Source organism: Notolabrus celidotus, chromosome 10, assembly GCF_009762535.1.
Source record: "Notolabrus celidotus isolate fNotCel1 chromosome 10, fNotCel1.pri, whole genome shotgun sequence".
NCBI classification, from domain to species: domain Eukaryota; kingdom Metazoa; phylum Chordata; class Actinopteri; order Labriformes; family Labridae; genus Notolabrus; species Notolabrus celidotus.
Window position 1 is genome coordinate 5,236,421 of NC_048281.1, and position 22,068 is coordinate 5,258,488.

Genomic DNA, 22,068 nt, shown 5'->3' on the forward strand with positions numbered 1-22,068 from the left:
TTACATTCTAAACTTCTGCAGTAAAGATCATAGACTGGGTAATAAATGGACGAAGTCTCTGTGACGTCACCCATCTGTTTCTGAAGAGGCGTTTTGAAGCCTATCATTGGTGGTTGCCATATTGGAAATGCTGACTTAACCTAACTTTGGTAATTCTAGCATGATACAAAGACATGGAGTTGAGGCGGTCTCTTTAGCCTCTTTGCTAAAAGCTACAGGGTGTCCGCCTGTCAGTCAAGTCAGTCATGCCCTTATTTGGGAAAATTCTGAATATCTTAAAAAATAAGGTGTCATAATAATTCACCTCTTGTACAGTTTGTGCTGATAGAGAAATTAGCTATTTAGACACAAACTGTTTTTTGAACCAGGCTGTAAAGATGTTAAATATTGCTGTTGAGATCCTCTATTTTGAATGGGTGTGTATGTGATTTCCTGTTTTTCTGCAGGCAGCCTCAAGTGGACACTCAATGAACTGCATATTTTATCACTTCTGTGATGGCTTCATATTTAAAGTCCAGCGTTTGCCACTTGGTTAAGATACAGTCAGAAAGTTTCAAATGACAGTCATCATCCAGTTTTGGTTTGTGTCCTCATTGTGCCCTTCTGGAGCCGGCTAACATTGCTGTCGTCTTCTTCCTTAGATTTTCCTTTTTTGTCCAACGCTGTAACGGCGAAAACAGACAAGTGAGCATCATGTTATGCCCACGAAAGAACACAAGCACCATGTAGTGCACCACACATAATGTATTTTAGATGCTTTCATTAATTACCGTAGTATGGCTAGGAGAGGAAAAGGTACTGGCAGCTGGTAAGAAGTCCAGTTATGCCAAGGGGTTGAATTTTGTCAGCTGCATAACGGAGTACACCAGCCCACTTAAAACTGGGGTTGGTAGTCAGATTTAGATAAACTTTTTGTTATACTGGTTAAAATGATCTTTAAGTCCTGATGGTAATCAATACATAATGTGTTCTTAAAAAAGAGGTAAAAAAAAAGCTGCTATCTACAGCTGGAGTAAAACTGGTTCACTCACTCATGGGTTACATCTAAGTGAATTTGTACACTTTTCTTACTTGTCTACACTTTGTGTTACGTGGCGTAGTTTTGTGGTGTGTTTTTCTCTCTCTATGCTCCCAGTCTGACTGCAGCAGCTGGTGATTGGGAACAAATGTACCTGATCCCAACACTTACTCCTTCAGTGGAAGGAGCTTGTGTTTTATACTCAATTTGGAGTTTATATCTTGATTTAGTATTTTGTCACAATTGTAGTTCATAGTGTTTGGTGTTCGGCTTCTCTTTTGTTAGTGTTCTTTGATAGAAGCTTGTTGTAAATTGTCCAATTTTCCTTATTTTGTTAATGCTGGGGTTGGTAGTCAGATTTAGATCCACTTTTTTATACTGGTTAAAATTATCTTTATGTCCTGATGTCAATCAATACATAATGTGTTCTTGAAAAAGAGTGGAAAAAAAGCTGCTATCTACAGCCAGAGTAAACCTGGGAAAACACCAACCAATCCCTGCCATCAGGAGCAAAATGATGAAACCAATCAAATCCTGTCCTGCCGTTCTGCCCGCCTCCTGCAGAGCGTACATTTCATGTTTGTTTGTGTTTTTAACTTTCACTATGAGAATGTTTTGGTGTTTTCTTACCGCTGAGTGAGACATCTCCTGCTGTAATGCACTGGATATCTGCTATGCTAGCCAGCACAGGAGCTGCAACCAGATTTCTCTGGTTTAACTGTAGTCTCCTTACCCACCCTCCACCCCTTCCCATGACGCCATGTTGACCTTAAACAACTCTGTGATCAAATGAAGCCCCATTAGTTGTTGATTCCCAAACTGTGTCTTCTTAATCACATAGCTCAGAGTGGAGTTATGTGTCGTGTCCTTCCAGCATGTATAATTCGTCCGTAGGGACTTGGTTGAGCGTTGCAAAGGAGAACGCCCTAATAGATATAGGAGCTTCCCTTGGAGCTGCCAACAGCGCATATTTCTGTCATTACATTTAGAGTCTAACATCATTTTTGTTCTGTAGGATATTTTGCAGAACAACAGGGATGAAATATGTGATATTGTGTCCCAGACAAAGAGAGGAATAATAGGGGATGAACAGAGATTTACTTGCATGGTCAAAAATGAAAATCAGTCTGGGATGTAGATTTCCACCTTTTGTGTCCCAAGTAGTACCTGCATGTTAACGCCTGGCCCAATTCAGGGAAATACTTCAAATAACAAGCAATGAAAGGGAGTTTATTAGTGTTATTAGATAAAGTCAAAGTTGCATTAGAACACTGTCTGATTGAACACCATCACAATGTCTTGTTCCAGACCAGCTTAGCAGCAGCTACAATGAGCCAGACTAAACTAGCCAATGAGAAACCTGCATACATCTCCGCACTAGAAGCTGGAGGAGAAGTTCCACACCGATGACTGCTCCTCTGTCACTGTCTCTGGCACCAAGATTAACATGACCCTTTTTGTTCTAAGTGAAATATCTTGAAAGCTATTGGATGGATTGCCATGAAATTTGATAAGAACATTCATTCACCCCTTCAGCATGAAATTTAATAACGTCTGTGATCCCCCTATGGCACCATCATCATGTGCTGCACTTTGATTCGTTACAAAGACCTTGTGATTTTCTTGTTAGACTCGGCTGTACTTTGTGTTCATTGCGCGTTATCAAACACTTTAACTTAAGAAAAAGAAGATAATGAAGACTGTACCTGCCAAAGTTCTATCCATTCGCATGTGCTGTCATTGTAGCATGTGTTAGCTTATAGCTCAATCGCCCCAGTTGCAGCCAGGTGTAGCTGCTGGCATGTTATCAGACTTCAGGACTGTTGCTAAGTCAGATTTATACGTCAAATCTCTTCTCGAAGGTCGACACTTGCTGTTATTTCAGTAAAGATTTGTATGCCTAGACATCACCAACCTATCTGCAGTGGTAAAGATGTACAGTAGATGTACTCTTTTTATATCATAATGACAACAGAAACTAAGAAATCATAAATTCTGCCAGGGTATGTAAACTTATGAGCACAACTGTAGGTTTCTGTAACTGTGTGCATCATACTGCTATGGGAACAATAGCGCACAAAGTCACGATGCACCTCTGTCAACCTGAAAACAGATGATACACTGGGAAAAAAAGCCCCTCCAAAAACAAGAAAAAAAAACATATTTCAAAGTGCTTTAACCTTGAAATAAGCAAAAAAAATCTGCCAATAGAACAAGTGAAAACTTGCTTGGTAAGATTCTTAAAATAAGATTTAATATTTAGAAAACTGTGATCTTAAAATGAGCAGGGAAACTTATTTTAAGTAATATTTTACCAGTATATTAAAGCTTAGTGTGTCAGAATAAGACAGGGGTGATAACAATTAGTATTTTTCACTCAAAAAAAAGATTTCTGCACTAATACATTTCATGTCAACTTCTTCATTTGAGATACATCCACCTTAATTTGAGTTGTATTATAGCTGCACTTCTCTAGGTTTAAGACAATCTTGTACTTGAAATAAGATGACAAAGTTTAATTTGAGCATTTTGAGATATAAAGTCTTCTCATAGTGAGCTGGATATACTAACATTCAGTCATGCTGTTTTTAGGATAAGCCAGCTATGCTCAAAAGTGTGTTTCATTGTGTGCATGTAGTTTGAGGATGTATATTTTGATCTGATTTACAAGAAACAGTGCCTGAAAACTGTAACCCACCTGTAAAAACAACAACTTTTCTTTCTTTCTTTTATCAATGGAGCTGTTTTCTGATAGATTCTCCAATAAAATGCATTTACTTAAATCAAGTAAAGACTTAAATCAAGATTATCCGTCTTCTACAAATAAGATCTCAGCTTGAAAAATGTATGAAATGTAAAATAAACCTTGTTTCTTCTAAATTACAACTCAAAACAAGATCATTTCAAGATTATTTGACTTAACAACATATTTAAGATGCATTGTCTTAAAACGAGTCCCTCTATCTTGCTCAAATGTTACTTGTTAAGTAAATGTATCTTAAATCAAGAGGGATAAGACATTTAGACTAAAAATGAGACCATTTCACTTGGTAAGATTTTGAGTCTTTGCAGTGGGATGAGAATTCATTCTGCTAAGTCACTCTGATGCAGTTCTCTCACTCCGGATTTGTTGTTGTCATATGTTGCATATGTCATGCAATTGACACTAACAAAAATCTGAGCATGTAGACTTGAGACTCATCTGTAGTAATCAGATTGGAATTGCATTTCAGACAACCCCCAAATCTGGTTTGGATCTGATTTAGAAAAACACACATCATGTGGTTTTAGCCGTCTAGACTTCCTAAAATGTGTCTGATTATAATCTGTATACAACAAATGGATTGATACAGGCTGGAGGTCTTAACAAGATCTTGGTCAAGTTTACCAAAAATCACAGTGATGAAAGGACTTTTCCCATCCAGTCCACTCTCATGTCACATAAGTCTTGGTGTCACAGAGGATCTTTCTGAAACACTGCATTCTTTGTCGTATTGTAATGGATTATCTCATATAAGAAGGTGTAACTTTGCAGATAAAAACAAAATAGTCAACCACTTATAATAATTTTAGATCTGACACTGATTCAACTGAAAGATATTGGTCTGAGTTATAAAGTGTTCCCTCCCTCCCTCCCTCCCTCCCTCCCTCCCTCCCTCCTCCACCCAGGAAAAGCTAACAGGCCTAACCCCTGTCCTGCCACACCTATCATACACAGGCTACACACACACATTCTCCCTCTCACACTGCTTTCATCTGGGCGTGAAATGGATTCCTACTGTCTGCCAGAATGCACCACCTATCTCTGGATGTGATTCCCTTTCACGCTCTTTCATTTTCCCCCTTCCTTTCTTCCTTTCTATCTCTCTCTGTGCCACACGTGTGCCCTTTTGTTTCCACAGAAAAATGCCTCGCCCGCACTGTGAAGTCCACAAAGCACATTCCCTGGGCGGTTCTGATTCAGGATTGATTTGAAATCCCATCAGAGCTTATATTTTATATGACAACTTGAATTAGGTCCAAATCAGAAACACATGACAGCCCTGGCGTTTTTAAAACAAACCACAGTCATCTCTGGAATCCTCAGGAGAAAGGCATGCTCATGAAATTCTTTCATAACTGGCATGCAGACATACACGCACACACACACACACACATACACGCACACACACACACTGGAAGTGTCACAGAGGTTGTAGTATAAAATATTGATACCTCCTGCCGCCACATGATTTTACATGTCCAGAAGCAGACAGTCTGTTTTTGTAGAGGAAGGAACAGAGGTTATGCAAAACGATTGTCTTGTTAAGGCAAGTAACGAAAGTAAACCCTGCTGGGGAACCGCCTCCCACTAAATCTGACAGTGTGTCAACATGTGCTGCATCATTTGGTGTGAATCAGATTTATCCTGCTTTTCCTCTCTCAGGGAGGATCCAGTGACCCTGTTATAAAAGGACACATTTTATTGCGATCATTACAATTTGCAAACACTAGGATGGGCCATCTAACCTGTCAATTGAAAGACTAAATCATACAAGTGTAGAGAAGCTTTTCTCAGTATGATCTAACTTTGATCACACCTGCAATATCATATCTGTACAGAGAGAGTGAGGGAGAAAATAATAAAAACACTTGAGTTAATAGCGCTGAGGCCTAGTCCTCAGGTTGGGTACAGCTGTATTTTATTGCTATGATGAATGCATTTTGAGTATTTCTCTTTAAAGACTCATTTAACTGCTTTAAAGAGGTATCACAGAAACTCTGACTACAAAACTTCAATTCATAGTTCAGAAGTTAGATTCACAAGATATGGCTTGCTGTTTAGATAGAAATGGCATTTCTTCCCATATGTAGACTGACAGAATTGATACCAGGACGTTTTTTCGACCGGTGGACCCAGGGTCTAAATTTAGGTCAGGGGTCCCGGGCTTTTGGGGGGCAGGACCTGTAATGCTGAATGTGTCTGATTGGTAGATTACCTGCAGTGTCCACAATAACATCACACACGTGTGATTCACTTGATTTCTTTGTCTTTAATTTGTTCTATCTTTTTTGTATGTGTGTGTACTTTTCAAAAGAAGAAGCTGTGATTCTCTTGATTTAGCAGCTTGTAACAGTGGTCTTCTCTCAACCAACCGCAAATGCGTCTCTCCCGGTGTTACGATTTTAAAAGTGACCCTGTAAACTGGAGAGCTTCAGCTGAACGTGTCAGTGTTTGTGGAGTTTACACAGCTGTTGAAACACAGAGGGAGTTCCTGGGAATGCAAACTAGTTTAGTTTTTATTAAGATTTCAAAATATCCTCATCAGATATTTAATGATCGTCTAAAGACGTTCATGAGGGATGCATCCAGCTGAAAGTCAGCAGTTTACAGGGTTGCAGTTTAAACCAAAACACCGGCCGATCTCTAGCACGGCTTTTTGAGTTCAAAAGGATTTCAAAGTCATGTTGAAACGTCTTTGCTACTCGCGCTTATCTCCTCTCACGTGTTGATTCAGTGAATCCATCTTTGATGAAATAAAGCACCATCTGCTGAGTCTCTTCATGCTAACAGGCTAACTATCGTGTTTCTCATAATGATACCTGCCTGTCCATCTGCTTCTATGGTGTCATCTGTGATGAATGGCATTTGTCTTTGTTTTACTGCCCTCTACTGGTCTGGTGGTGTAGTGCATTTACTTTTTTTTCTCTTCTATACGTCACTGTCCTGATTTGCACAATCTACCCGGGACTTCAGCCCGTGGTCGAAATGCACACAACAATGGGGGCACAGGAACCTTTTAGTTCAGGGTAAAGTAGTTCTGGGGGCTGAAAGACCCCAGAACTCTTGGTCGAAATGCATCTTATGATGAAATATGTTCTCAAGAATTTCTCATCTCCAAAAGCGCAATGGAGAGGTGTCTTTAAGCATGGGTTTGATTTATGGATAATCCGGCTGGTGAGGCAGCATTAAATCTACCATTGAATCCGTGCCATAGTGTGGCAGTAATGTGGTAAAAAAAAAAAAAATGTCAGTAAAGGAATGAATAAATTGCAAGCCAGTCAAAATGGATGTTCAAACCCTAAAGAATCATATTTGTAAATACTGTAGGATCATCTGCATTCAACAAGTTTGTTCAACTTCAACAGACACATAGTGTGCAGTGACATCTTTGGTTTCTGAGTATCAATAGACATCTTTTCAGTAGACATGTCATCTTTAATGTCAACATATAGTTGATCAATCAATCTTTATTTGTATAGCGCCAAATCACAACAAGCGTTATTTCAAGACGTTCTAACAAACATAGCAGGTCTAAACCATACTGTATGTCACCAAAGACCCAACATCAAGACAGGATAACATCCAGTCCCCTCTTACAGACCGGACTCAGTCTTGTCTCATCTTAATCCACCATGAGCATTGCAACACAATATTTCGCTAGTTACAGCGGCAAGGACAAACTTCCTTTTAACAGGCAGAAACCTCGAGCAGAACCAGACTCATGACACATCTGCCTCGACTGAGCTGGGATTAGAAAGAGGGATGGGGAAGAATAAGAGAGAGAGAGAGAGAGAGAGAGAGAGAGAGAGAGAGAGAGAGAGAGAGAGTTGATAGAATATAACTTATGCAGTGGAGCCCTTGAAATTGCAAGAGGTCATAGTAACTTGTGTGCACACGACAATTAGATAGTTTTCATCTGATAACTTCTATGCACAAGATGAAACGATTACCTTTGCAGGACTTCAGGGGCTTTGTTTGAAACTGTGCATTTTAGAAAAAGTAGAAATATGCAATTATTTTCTTTACATGTAAACACACTCAAGAACCTGGACACTCTTTATCACTCAGCTATCCGCTTTGCCACCAATGCACCCTTCCACACTCACCACTGCGATCTCTATAAACTGGTGAGTCAATCCCAGGAAAGACAGTTCCTACCTGTCCTCTCTTCTTCACGTCACCCAAGCCTCAGGTCCAGTGAATACATCAAGCTCATCATCCCCAGTACTTCTACTATTTTTGGCCATAATTCCTTTCGTTTTGCAGCAGCTAACGACTGGAATCTCTAACAAAGCGCCCTCAAACTTTCAACTTTGACTCCACTCACAACCTTCAAGCTTAAACTTCAACAGATTTTAGTCGACTGTTGCTCCTGCTGATCACTTCAGACTTTACTTACATGCATACTTATATATATACACAAATACTTTGCTTACACCTAACACACATTGCTTCTTACTTGTTCATTTTTGCTCTATTTTATGGTTATATGTCTATTTGTGACTGTAGTTTACAAGTGTATGTGTTCCTGTTGGCGCCTCTTGGCCAGGGCCCGTATGCACGTCCAGCCATTACACAAACGGGACCATTAGTCTTAATGTACCGTTATGGAACGGCCCATTTGGCCGTAGTGTTAGCCGCATACACGACTGCAAATAATTGGCCAATTCACTAGTTGCGCCATGAAAGCGAGGCTGGTGCAAAACTCATAAGTCCAGGGAACCTCCTGGAAAACTCTGATCCAACAAATTCAAACTGCGCATGCCTACTACACATAAACAACAATAAACATGGCGAGCGGTACCGCTGTGACTGAGAGAAGATCAAGAAAACACAAGTTTTCAGTGGAAGAAGAAATGGACATTTTATTACAAGAATATAGAATGAACAAACAGCTGTTATCAGCAAGTCAATCAAAGTTAAAGATAAGAAACGGGTAAATGCGTGTGGTGTTTCTGAGCGCACGGTAGAAGACCTAAAAAATAAAATAATGTCTTTGCATATTTCGTCTTAAACGGTAACGCATAAGCACGATGTCCGCCTTCCTTTAAACAGCCTAACAGGTGCAGTAATCCTGCTGTTAGCCCCTGTAATGGTGGGGTCTACCAACATTAAATGTAAGGCTTTGTTGGGGTGTTAACCTGGCTCATGCATACTGCTAATCAATTGTTTTCACCATTAGTACAATCGGCCCGTTTTCATCGCTAATGGCTGGACGTGCATACAGGCCCAGGTCATGTTTGTAAATGAGAACTGGTTCTCAAACATTTTTTTACCTGGTAAAATAATGGAAAAAATAAAAATAGATAGTCAATTCATCAGTCTATATTTGTTTACTGCTAATGCTATCTCAAGACGCTAAATTAAAAGAGCATGTCTAGACTGTACTCATCGTTATAATACTTACCAAGACCCAACATTAATCCACCATGAGCACAACACTTACAGACTTATCACTACATTTGCAATAATAGCGGTTCAAGTATGTGTACTATCTGCAGGAACAGCAAAGTAATGATAACAGGCGTATCATAATATTTACAACAGTTCAAGTCAACAGGTCTAAAACAAGCATTTACAATCATAATGATGAAAATAGGAGTGGGAATGAAAATATTAATTACAGCAGTTGGAGTTTGGCAGTTTAAGAGTAATATTAGCATTATAACAGTGATAATAAAGGGGGCAAAATAAGAGCAGCTGTCCAAAAAGGCACACAGACCATCTAACATCTCATCTTACCAACTGAAAAAGTCACCCTTAATGTTTTGCTCAAAACAGGAGAAGTTTCTGCAGTGTAAAAACCTAATCACCCCTGTATTCATTGGTGTTTATCTTTGTTGTGTCCACCAGCGTCACAACAAGATGGAACAAATTTCACATCTTCTTTTAAGTTCTCAGAACACATGAGTCTGGATGTGATAAATGACCATGCTTTCTTAATTTCCCAGCAAAGTTAATCATTCAGACTTTGTTATTTTTAATCCAATAGCAGGAATAATTTAAGGGAGAGGGGGACGGGGAGACATGTTATCAACATGCGTCACATTTATTTGTGAGTAATGATAACATCACTGTTGAACTTCAGATTATTAGATTAGATTTGGTGTTATTCCCGTACACTGTGTGTTTGTGTGTACAAATGCAGGGGTGTGTACTGGCCTGTTTAACATTGTCTCAACATTTTGTATGATTCATATGTCATTTACAAGATCTATGTGTCATTTTTACATTTGTATATTTCAAGTTAAATTACCCGTACAGAACTCATGTGGCTATCCCAGCAAGCTATAATAAAATGTTGCTGTGAGACAGTGTTATGTATTCTATAGCTGCAGACTTTTTTTTATGTTGAATCGATTTATAAACACATGTTTTTGGTTGCACATGTTGCGCAACTTATTTAAAGGTACATTGCATTAAATTACCTATCCTAAGAAATGAAACTGAGTCATTTTGACTCATTCTACCGTTTTCCTCCCACTACACTCTCAGGGGGACAAACAGCATGAGTGACTGTTCACTGTGATTCATCAGCATTACCGGCAGAGCAGTCACTTTATTATAACAGATCTTATCAAGCCTGCCCCGCTCACCATTGTAAAGCTTCAGGTCTTTGACTCTTTCTTCTTCCTCCAGCTCGGATCCTGAGGGCTTTTGGTGTTGTGAAGAGATAGAGAGGTAACCAGCCAGATGGGTATTAGACCCACACACACACACACACACACACACACAGAGTCACACACAGATCGCCTCAGAGATATTGGGTGCAGATGACTTGTGGATCAGCTTTCATATGCTCCTCTGTGTCTCTCCAGCCACACGCATGCCCACCCAGTCACACAGCATTTCTTCAGGCAGAAGCTTGTTCTGGTTTTGACCTTAGACTCCAAATCAGAATATGTGCTCATGAAAAAAGCAGAAAACTTACTTTCATATTCCTGGAACCTCTTTGTGTTTGCAGAGCAAGCAGAGAGCTCAATTGTATGAAGACCTGTTCAACTAATATAACTGTTGTCTGTGGTCCTTATTCACACAAACAGTCCTCAATGATTAAAGCAATACAAACATGCAAGTAGATTTAATTTGACCTTATTCTGGTCAGAGTGCATTTAAGTGCAAAGGTTGTATTTAAAAAACACTTTCATTCTTGTGTCATTTAAGATGAGTAACAGAAACTGTATGTCCATATTCTCTGAACTCACCGTACAAACCCACTTTAAGCCTGTTCCCTCTTGTGGAACTGTGGATCAAATTTAGCTCAGCTGTGATTGGAAGCATTATGAACTATGTGGCGAGGCAGTTTGTTTGTATGTAGCACCATCTTGTGGGAAGTGAATGACAGACAGCCTAGTAGACAGACAGGAAAAGTATGATGTACTTAGTAACAGTTACTAACACTGTCATGAGTTACACTTCCAAAGTGATAATAACATAATTATCTAAATATATTCTATTAAATTTTAGGTTGCCAAAACAAACACTTAATTCGCCTATAAGCAGAGGATGTAAAAAACAGGGTATTTTTTTTTAGTAGGTTACTTGACCAGATATTCGTCTATTACTATGACTTATTAATAAAAACATAATTAATTTATTTCATTTTATTTTAAAGAAATATAAATTATTTTAAAAAAGACAGTATGGGTCTATTTTTATTTTAAGCCAATGGATGTATTTTGTGAGCTCACACAAACCCACTTTAGCAAAATGCTGTGTAATCATCCTGAAATTAAATGTTTGACCTTGTATAACGAAACAAAAATAGAAGTTCATTTTAATTTTGGTGATGTTTTATATATGCATGCATCAGCCCACAGTGCCTTCATTCTCTGGATACTGTTAATCATGGAGCTCTGAGGTTCATTACAATCTTAAGTCTCTTACTCATCACTGCTCCCTGTATGCTCGAGTTGGCTTGTCTGCATTGTCTACCCGTAGATCAATCACTGGCATGTCCTTATTTATAAGATGATTCTTAACTTGCTTCCCTCATATTTATGTGATTTTATTCATTTAGAAAATACTTAGCCACAGTCTCCGATCTGTGACACAGTCACAAAACTTGTTTTTGCTTTCTTTCCCCATGTCTTGAAATGGGAAAAAAAAGTTTTTGTCACGGATGTAGAAAGGAGGGGGAGGACCAAGGTGCAGATTCAATAAATAAGGGACTTTAATAAACTAAAAAAACAGATATAAAACTAACTTACTTTTAGAAAAATCCAAGGAATAAAAGAAACACAGGAACACTGGTAGACGGGAATCCACATTACATGACAGAAGTACAATGAACAGGCACAGAAGGGAGGAAACAAAGAGACCAGGGTAGAAACACTGGGTAACAAGTGTTACAAGACACACAGAAGATGAAAACAAGACATATGTGAAGACAATCACAAAGGTGGGAAAACACAGGCAGTAACACTAAACTTAACACAAGAATATTCTACAAAATAAAACACTGAAAACCAACTCAAGACAACAGGAAAGCACAGGCAGCAATAACACAAAACACTAAACACACCACAACACAAACAAAGTAAAAGATAAAACTCAGAATGTGAATCAAAAGAACACACAAAGTGAAGCCAGAAATAAAAGCCAGGACACCACAAAGAAAACACAAAACTAAAGCAACCCATGACAGTTTTAGATCCTCAGCTCCTGCAGCCTGGAACCTGCTGCAGGAGAATTTTGGTTTGAGGGAGATTGTATCTATAAATGTTTTTAAAAGCAGAATGAAGGCATTGCAGGAAGATGCATCTGCTTGTAGATGCTTTGACTGATGACTTCTGTTATTTGATCCATGATAATTTGTCATGTTTTAGAATTTTGTCTGTAACTTTGTTGGAACATGCTGCTGCTAATATTAGCCAGGACACTCTTGTGAAAGATATTCTTAATCTCAATGAGGTTTTCCTGGTTAAATACAATTTAAATAAATACAAAAATAAAAATAAGGTTAAATATTTGTCTATTATTATGACCTATTAGAGTTTTTTTCGATTGCCTAAACACGATTTTGAAAGCAGGGCCAATTTTGTCAAAACAGTTCACACAGTTCACACAATTCACACAATTCACACAATTCACACACACACACACACACACACACACACACACACACACACACACACACACACACACACACACACACACACACACACACACACACACACAAAGTAGCAGAACACCTCAGATCCTTTGCAAAATGAAAGACTCTTGTAAAAACTAAACACTAATTTATCAAAACAATATTTTGTTACCATATTTGAAACAGTTACACTCTGTTGCTAACCTAAAACACTTTTAGCAATTCTACTTCTCAGTGATCAGAGTACTGTAAATGAAGTACACAGAGAAAGTGCAAATATACAATAAATTCACCAAACACTACACAAGACCAACGCTGCAGACTGATGAAAATATAATGTATTACTCTTTATAAACCCAAATCAGTCAACATGTCAACATGGAGAATCACAACAAAACATGTCCCAGTTTTCATGCCACTACAGTAGTGTGCATAACACTGTAAGCTCAGCAAATATCACACAAACATCAAATACAGTATCCAGTTGAAGACAGGTGAACTCACCTGCTGCATTGTTATAGTGCTTTAACCTGATTGCTGTGTCTACAATTAAGCAATCATGTGTTTGTGCAGCTGATGGCTGTGTTTAACCAATTGGGTCATAGGTGTGGTCATTTGACAGTCAGTGCTTTGGAATTGAAGGAAGTGACATCATGATATATTTCTGTGTCTAATGCATAAAAGTGTTTAGTGTTTTATAAATATCTGTGTGTATTGTTTTGCAAAAAGTGTGAGGCTGACATTGTGCTTATAGTGGTGCAGATCTGGGCTGATGTTTTACTCCTTCAGTGTAAGGTTTTGATAATTGTGTAATACTTTTGATTTTAGTGTTTATTCAGTTGTAAAAAAAAAACTTTAATAAAAAATGTTTATTTTAATTTTAAGTCAATGGATGTATTTTTGGACACAAACTCACTTTTGCAAACCCTGAATTATCCTGAAATTAAATGTTTGACCTTGTATAAGGAAAAAAAATTAAAAAAAAGGTTAGTTTTAATTCATTTCATCTCTTTGTATTTATAGATATAATTAAGGTTATATATAATCAGTATACAAACGATGTATTCCTTCTACTTTTGTGAGGGAGTAGTCACAACTGGATTACATCATACACTCCACACAGCAGTCTCCCTTGGTTCCCCCACGCCCCCCTCCACGCCCCCCTCCAACAATGACAGAGGACGCGCTCGGCCAATCAGACGGCACGTGACTACATAATGTACAGCCGGCGTGTAGTTCACGGTCTGACCACAGAGGGGCAGCACGTGTAAACACATGTAATATTACACAAGCTGTTACCAAACGGTACAAGGCCACTTCTGTAACATGTAGCAGCCCCTCTTCATGAGACTCCTGTTTCCCTGAAGGTAAGACGTGTGTGTTTATTGAGACTGTGAGATTTATATGAAGTTTCATTCATTTATACCAGAAACTAAACCTTTGAATCCAAAGGCATGTTCACTTTGTAGTTTTCTTGTTGTTCTCTGTTTTGCAATACGCCAAAGTCCTAACTGTATTTTTCTCTGTAGCTTATTATTTGGACATCATTAAGCACTATGAGGAAAAGCTTGTGCTGTACTGACTTTGACTTTTCTCATGTCTCTGTTCCTCTTTGACAGCTGCTGTTACACCACTGAGACAACAATGAAGTCTATAGCTTGTATCTCCTCGTCTGTCAGAGCAGCGTGTCTCCACACCTCCTCGTGTTTTCCTCTAAATCGTGGATTATTCTTTAGTAGTACACTGGACAGATGCCCCCCTGCTAATACTGGGGTTCGCACTTTTCACAGCACGCACGTAAACACAACAGTGGTCCAGCAGGTCAGTGCAGCCCCTCCCCTCATGCTTGTTCCTGTACCGAGAAAAGGACACGATGAACCTTTTGCAAGACGAGTGCCACCTAAACCAGCAGCAAGACCCACACCAGATCTCTCTCCATACAGCCCATACACCAAACCACAGAGCAATGCAGGTGCACCTGTTAGTATCCAGTCTCTGTTTGAAGGGGGTGTGATCCCTGAGCTGTGCTCCAGGCTGGCTGACCTCCCCAGCAATGACAGGGCAGAGGGCCTGGCTGCTTTGCTGGGTGCGTGTGTGGAGTATGGCTTAGAGGCCCAAAACCCTCTGGTGCAAAGACTGATAAATGAGTGCCATGAGCTCCTCTCACACAGGGACATTGGGGTGAGTCAGCTCTGCCACCTGGGTGAGGTGTCGTATGCCCTGGAAGGACTCAAGTCAGACATGCTGTCAGAGGTCCTGGACTCTGTAGATGTTGCCGTAGAAGAGGATGTTCTCACTCCCACTGAGGCTGTCAGAATCTACTCCCTGCTTGCTCTGTGTTACGATCCTGCCAGCCAGCAGCAGATGTTAATGCTGTCCACTTTGCACAGAGACGCACAGCGGATGGTCCACCGGCTTAAAGCAAGACAAGTCAGTGAGATTCTGAAGTCCCTGCTGAAGTTAGAGCAGAGACAGGTAGGTACACTCCTTGATTTATGATGGAACATAACATTTTCTTGCAAAACTTTTACACCAGGATGTTTTAAGGGACACTTTGAGTGTCTTCTGCTCTCCTGTGTTCCGTATTATCAGATGACATTGATGTTTGTTCGCAGGCCATTTCTCTGGTGCTGAGCCTGAGTCACAGAGCGTCCCGGGTCTTTAAAGCTTTTAGTGACAACGACATCGTAATGGTCCTCTCTGCACTGATGGTCCTGGGACAGCATGACACTGAGCTCCTGGCTGCCATGGAGAAACACCTACCAGGTGGGGCTTACTCCCTCAAAAGGGCTCAGACAAACTCACTCAAACAAGACTATATTCTTTATTCCCTGTCTATGATTTACAAGAATGTTTTGTTATCAGAGTGGAGTAGTAATATTTGACTTAACCCTGATGTTCTGTTCTGTGTCATGTGTCTCAGTGAGGCTGGGTAAGTGTAAACCTGAGCTGATCAGCACCGTCATGGAGTACTGTCTGCAGATGAGGTGCCGCTCTGAGCCCATCTTTGAGGCTGTGGCTGAGAATTTCGTTCGCCATGCTGAGAAGCACAGCACCCCTCAGATAGCCAAACAGATTGTTGCCATGGGGAGGCTCAACTATCTGCCACAGGTGAGGGTTCATTTTAATGTGAATACCCTGTGTATTAGAAACATCTGGTATTAATACAAAAAACTCAAAAACTACTCCTCAAAAATTAGATTTGTGTCCTCTTATTTGCTATCATTCAAAAGGATTTGTAATTCTGAAATAAAAGTACGGTATTCCAATCCCTTGTGCTAAAACAGTGTGACATAAACTTGTGTGTTCTCATATTGTTCTCTTCTCAGTGCTCCACTCAAATGTTCAAAAAGCTGGAGAGCATTCTATCAACCAGGTTTTCCCAGTTCCAGCCTCGCTCCCTGATAGAGGTGCTGCACGCCTGCATCCACCTGGAACGCTTCCCACTCAACTACATGTCCAAAGTCTTCAGCCCGTACTTCCTGCAGAGGCTGCACGGTATGTATACAGCAGTGCCTAGCACTCCATTCATCAAGTGTTGCATTATTCCTGTCTATTGAACTATAATACATGCCTCATCAGCTCACCAAGTGTCATGGTTGGTCATGTTCTTCACTGCCTGTTAACCAAACAGAGGCACACTGATCGTAGTTTTTAAAAAAAAAACTAATACACGGTTACAAATAATTGCTTGCTCAAGATTATCCCTAATTTCAATTTTTTTTGTATTTAAAACAAATTTCAAACACAAGGATCGAAGGTGTCAAGCCTTTTTTGAGGGGTTTGGCATGTCTTTCTGTATTGTGGTGTTTAAAATAAGCAATAGGATAGGTTGATGTTGGACAACAGTAATTCTAATACCTATATAAATTGATACAACTGTTAAAAGGATGGTTCCTTTTTGTTTGTTTGTCTGTTTTATGGAGTGGGGTAGTATAATGTACTTGTCAATAATAAGTATATTAACTCAACTCAACTCACCATCAAAACATTAAAATTAATAAAATAAGTAAGTGTGGAAAGAAAAGTTAAAAATAAGCTAGCGTTGACAAGATCAGATGAATACAGGGAATAAAATAGATACATAAATAATTAAATAAGATAAATAAATGTTAAAGCAATAATTAAAATAATAATAATGCAGTCCACGGCTAAAAATGAATTACTCCAAATTAAAATCTAGATTAAAAAGGTAAGTCCTAAGATTACTTTTAAAAACATCCACAGAGCTCGCCGTTTAGATTACCCAGAGGGGTTCCTGGCCAGCTTGGCCACCTTGTTGAGAGACCAGGATGGAAAGCAGCATGGAATCTAGGACATCAACAGCGTCAGACAAGATGAACTTTACCATGTAATTTAGTCCATTTTCAAGAAGTCTGACATTAATGTTGGTGTAAGTATTAGTTTGATGTAAATATTTTTTCAGTGCTTTACTTTGCTGTCAGAAAGGCAGAGGAACACAAATGTCTATACTTTGCTCTCTGATGGCAAAGTCAAATGCAGAAAAAATTCTAAATGTAGAATACATTCACCCTGACATTAAAGTTTGGATCAGACTTTCTTAAAACTAGCTAAATTACGGGCGCAGATTTAGCCTAATAAGTTGTGCACCAATATAGCAGGTGGCCTGGGTTCAATTCCAGCCAAAAACATGAATTAAAAAAAACTAGCCGAATTACATGGTAAAGTTGATCCCATCTGCAAGGGTTGTTAGCCTAGCTTCCTCTCACAGTTTCATAACAAAGGGGCCAAGCTGATGTGGATCCTCTGTGGATAATACACTTCCTATTGACAAATACCTCATACAACCTCACTCCAAATATACATGTATATATCTATATCTTTGAACTAATGTATGCCAAAAAGGCATACACTTTGACATTCAATATTTGTGACATAATGTCATCCATGTAATGTAAGCTGTCCTTGTCTGTCCTTCAGCACAGGGAGAGCCACTGGACAGGAATGCACTGGGACAACTGACACAGCTCCATCTCTCCACCTCATTAGAGTGCACACACTACAGAGTAAGAAAACACTTTGAATGGCCTGATCTTAAAATAAAATGCACTTTTCAATGAGCATACTTGAAGTAGTTTCCCATGTAAATGAAGCTGTCATTTTGTCCTCATCAGGGTCCCAGACTGCCGTACTCCCTCCACGTGAAGAAGTTCTCCTCTGTGGACCAGGCCTTTGAGACTCCTATGGAGAGTTTGTTATACAGACAGATCAAAGGGCCACTTAGGCAGCTGCTGGGAGGGAAGTTTTACTCTACCAGAATCTTTACTCACACCGGATACACTGTAGGTAAGCAACAATCATACAGTTATACTCATCTTTATGAGCAACATGGAGATGTAAACTTTAATCAATCATTGGAACAGAGGTTACAATACACCACATGAATATGAACTTTATTCAAAAAGAGTCTCATGCTGTACTCACTGGTTCTGTGTTTCTTCCCTTTTTTGTCCAGATTTGGAAATTTGCCTAGATGAGGATGGATATGTTCTGCCGCTGTCTCAGTGGGATAGCATTAAAAGAAGGTACGATTTTCCTCAACATGTTCACTGTATCAGAGAAGACTGATTTAAAGGAATTTCACTTTGAAACAATAATAAGAAAGTTTATTGATATAGCACCTTTCCAGAACAGGCATCACAAAGTGCTTCACAATAACAGAATAGAAAGCAACAAACAAGACATAGCAAGAATTACATTGAACTAGACACAATACATGAACACAACAGACATAAAAACAGACGGGTCAATCAGAGGCTTGTCTAAACAAATAGGTTTTCAACTGCTTTTTAAAAATGACTACAGTGTCCACAGCTCTTAGTTCAGGTGGAATACTGTTCCAAAGTTGTGGAGCAACAACCTTAAAAGAACAGTCACCCTTAGTTTTTAATCTGGTGCGAGGGACAGCCAGCAAACCCTGACTAGAGGACCTCAGAGTCCTGCTGGAGTTATATGGCTTCAGCAGTTCTCCAATATATGCTGCAGCATGAGCATGTATTGCTTTATACACAATCACAAGAGTTTTAAACTGGATTCGGAACTTAATGCGAGCCAATGCAAAGACTTAAGTATGGGTGTGACATGGGACATTCTGGATGATTTTGTGAGGAGCTTAGCTGCAGCGTTTTGGACCACTTGTAGGCGGTTCAAAGACATGCTGCTGAGACAATTGAACAAAGAATTACAATAGTCTAAAATAGTCAATATGTCTCTAATGAGTCGCCATTACTAGTCCATAAAACACTCTGGTTCAGCTCCCCAGTACATATCTGACTTGCTCACACTGCATAACCCGAACCCGGACCCTTAGATCAGCAGGTGGAAGACTTCTAAACATACCCAGAGTCAAATCAAAGTCTGGTGAAGGGGCCTTCAGCTACTGTGGTCCCTCTATCTGGAACAAACTGTCTGCTGACCTCAAGTCCATCACAACTGTCTCTTCTTTTTTTTTTTAAAAACTCAAAACATATTTATTTTCCAGAGCCTATGAATGACTGTTGTGACTGGCTGCATGTGCAGCAACACTTGCTCTTAGTTTGATTGCCCTTTGCTTTGTTTGATGTATGTTGGGTGTGTCTATTCTTTTGTTTTTATTGTTTTTAATTCTCCATGTAAAGCACATTGAGCTTATGTGTAATGAGATGTGCTTTATAAATAAAATTGCTATTGCTATATGTGATTTAACCTCTCAGAGTTGTGAGTAAGCCGTGTGATTGCACCTGTTTTAACACTGAGATGTCTTGTTCATGTGCAGGATAGCACTGTGTTTGGATGGCCAGAGCCGTTTCTGCAGCAACACACAACACCTGCTGGGAAAGGAGGGCACTAAAAGGAGGCATCTCCGCAGGATGGGCTACGAGGTGGTGCAGGTACGTTGAAGAAGATATGTCAACAATATTACAAAAGTATAAAAGTCCCAAAAGCAAAAGCTTAACTCATCAAGGGATGATATGTAAAAAATAAAGAGTTGCTAATGAAAGTCTTACCAAGATCTCTGCCTCTCTTTCACAGATCCCGTACTTTGAGTTTGAGAGGATGGGAACTAATGAGGAGCAGGTTAAATATCTTCACAACAAGATCTTTCCAACCATCTTCAAGTTCAGTCACTGATCTTTGGGATCATGAGATGTTCAACCTCCATACCCCAGCTTATACGGTTTGATACGTATGTAGCTACACAAGTCCAAAAAACTTCCAATGAACTGTGTGGACATTTGGTGAAGTGATGCACATTTGACATGTTTAGTATGAAGAAGATGTAATGAGAAGAAAAGTCTTTCTGAAGCTCTAACAGAGTCATTACATGTTTTAAATACTGATTGAAAGTGCCGCAGTAAGGCTGGATACCACTTCTAGCTGGTACATAAGTGCACTGTCTGATTTGAGTGAGGAGATTTTCAGTGTTTTTAGCAGCATTTTTAATGGACATGATTAACGATTGATCATTTGTGGTTCATTTAAAAAGAAGGTATACTATGTAAATATTGGATGGCACAGTGGTTGTTGCTTCAACTTATGTCCTTTGCCCTGTGGTGCAATTTTTGCCTTACTTGTTATTTTATTTTTGAAAACTGTGACTTGATTTACTTGACAAGATGCTTCAATTCACAATAAAATGCACATGTTGTAACAGATGTTTCATATGCTTTTATATGGCATTTCAAGATGTACAGGAACTTGCCTCACATTATTCGTTACTCTTGTGATTCATTTTGGAAAATAAGATAAGAACTTCTCCAATGTGATAAAAGTATCTCAGTGTAATGAGGAATCTCAGTCATCCCCCAGTTTGAATCATATTTTACTCCAAAGCCCACAAGAATGTTGTCACACAGATATGTAACACAAAGAAGTTTTTTGAGTGTCTCAAAAATGGCACAGCGTAGATGTGGATTGCTCAAAATCTTACTTTAGTCATTGCAAACCAAGACAGGGGGAAAAAAAATTTGAATCAGCAACTAGGTGTGTTATCTCAGAAATTTCCATGAGTGTGTTCTGCCATTTGGAAAGTTTGAATTTATAAAAAAACACAAGCTGACTGATTTTTTACTTGTTCAAGTTACAACACTGTCACATTTCAGAGCCAGGTCATTTTTAGTTATAGATATTGAACAGATAAAGGATTTCAGTCATCCATACATATTGTCTTTAAGTTATCAAGGAAGTAAGACTAACAAATGTTGACAGCAGCTTTGCTAGCAGCCACTTCACCAGACATCTAGTGGTTGCACAATAGCACAGGTGAGACAATTTTTGACAAATGAAAATACTTAATTTAGTTTTTTGTCTGGTTTTGCAAGTTTTGCAGGCAAGTTATGAAAAGGAGGAGGAGACCTCTGCAGCTGTTTCTGGAGCAGGTGAACAGTAAACAGTGTTCTCACTCTTTTCCAGAGGTAGTTTTCCTGGAGATTTTCAGTGATGATCAAGCTGGTATGACAGTCGAAATTTAGTTCCTAATTTAGCTCCTAAATAGTCTAATATGTTCCTCTCAGTGGAAGTCTACATTGAAAAACATGTAGTCTATGGGTATCTATGAAATCATCTCTTACATGATTAGAGAATTATGTCAAATTGATTATAGAATAATGTAACCACAGATGTACAGCACTTCACTTTATTAGTGCAACCAAGTAACAATGATGGGAAACTCTCATCTCAGCTTTCTCTTTTCTCAAAAAATATAAAATTAGCTAAGTAAAAACTAAAGAGCCAGCAAAGGAATCAGGAAGCTGCCTTACTGAAATAAATAAATAATAATGATAATAATAATCAGGGGATCAGTTTCCCAGGTTTCTATGATGCGTGGGAACCCTGAGTAAAACTGTGATAAGTGTTTGAGTCCTGACTTAGAGAAAAAAATACTGTAACTCTTATTCACATTGTTATCAACTGCTGGTTCAACTGTGTTTATGACAATGACAATCAATGGAACCTATGTAAACAGGGCCCAAGTTTGAAAATGGAGAGGATGGAGCTTGATATGGGAAAGTCAAATCTACATGTCAGTTACTTTATTAATTAATTATTTTAATTCCATATTGTAAAACTCTTAATTTGTTTTATATGCAATGTAATAATATCTCATGGGCTTGCAATTCAAACCAATTAAATGAGAAAAAATGGATACTAATAAACAAGTATTAAAATGTGGGACTCAAATAAGAGATCAGT

At 39.0% G+C, this 22,068-nt stretch overlaps 1 protein-coding gene across 1 annotated transcript; it reads left to right on the forward strand.

The window, feature by feature from the left end:
• The first annotated feature begins 14,107 nt into the window (after positions 1-14,107).
• On the forward strand, positions 14,108-20,531 carry LOC117820351 (FAST kinase domain-containing protein 3, mitochondrial-like). Its single transcript, XM_034694084.1, has 10 exons — positions 14,108-14,243; positions 14,496-15,351; positions 15,492-15,642; positions 15,800-15,987; positions 16,206-16,374; positions 17,818-17,903; positions 18,012-18,183; positions 18,353-18,422; positions 19,652-19,766; positions 19,909-20,531. Exons 2-10 carry the CDS (start codon positions 14,521-14,523, stop codon positions 20,005-20,007), a joined length of 1,881 nt encoding a protein of 626 aa, XP_034549975.1. The 5' UTR covers positions 14,108-14,243; positions 14,496-14,520; the 3' UTR covers positions 20,008-20,531.
• Positions 20,532-22,068: the final 1,537 nt, after the last annotated feature.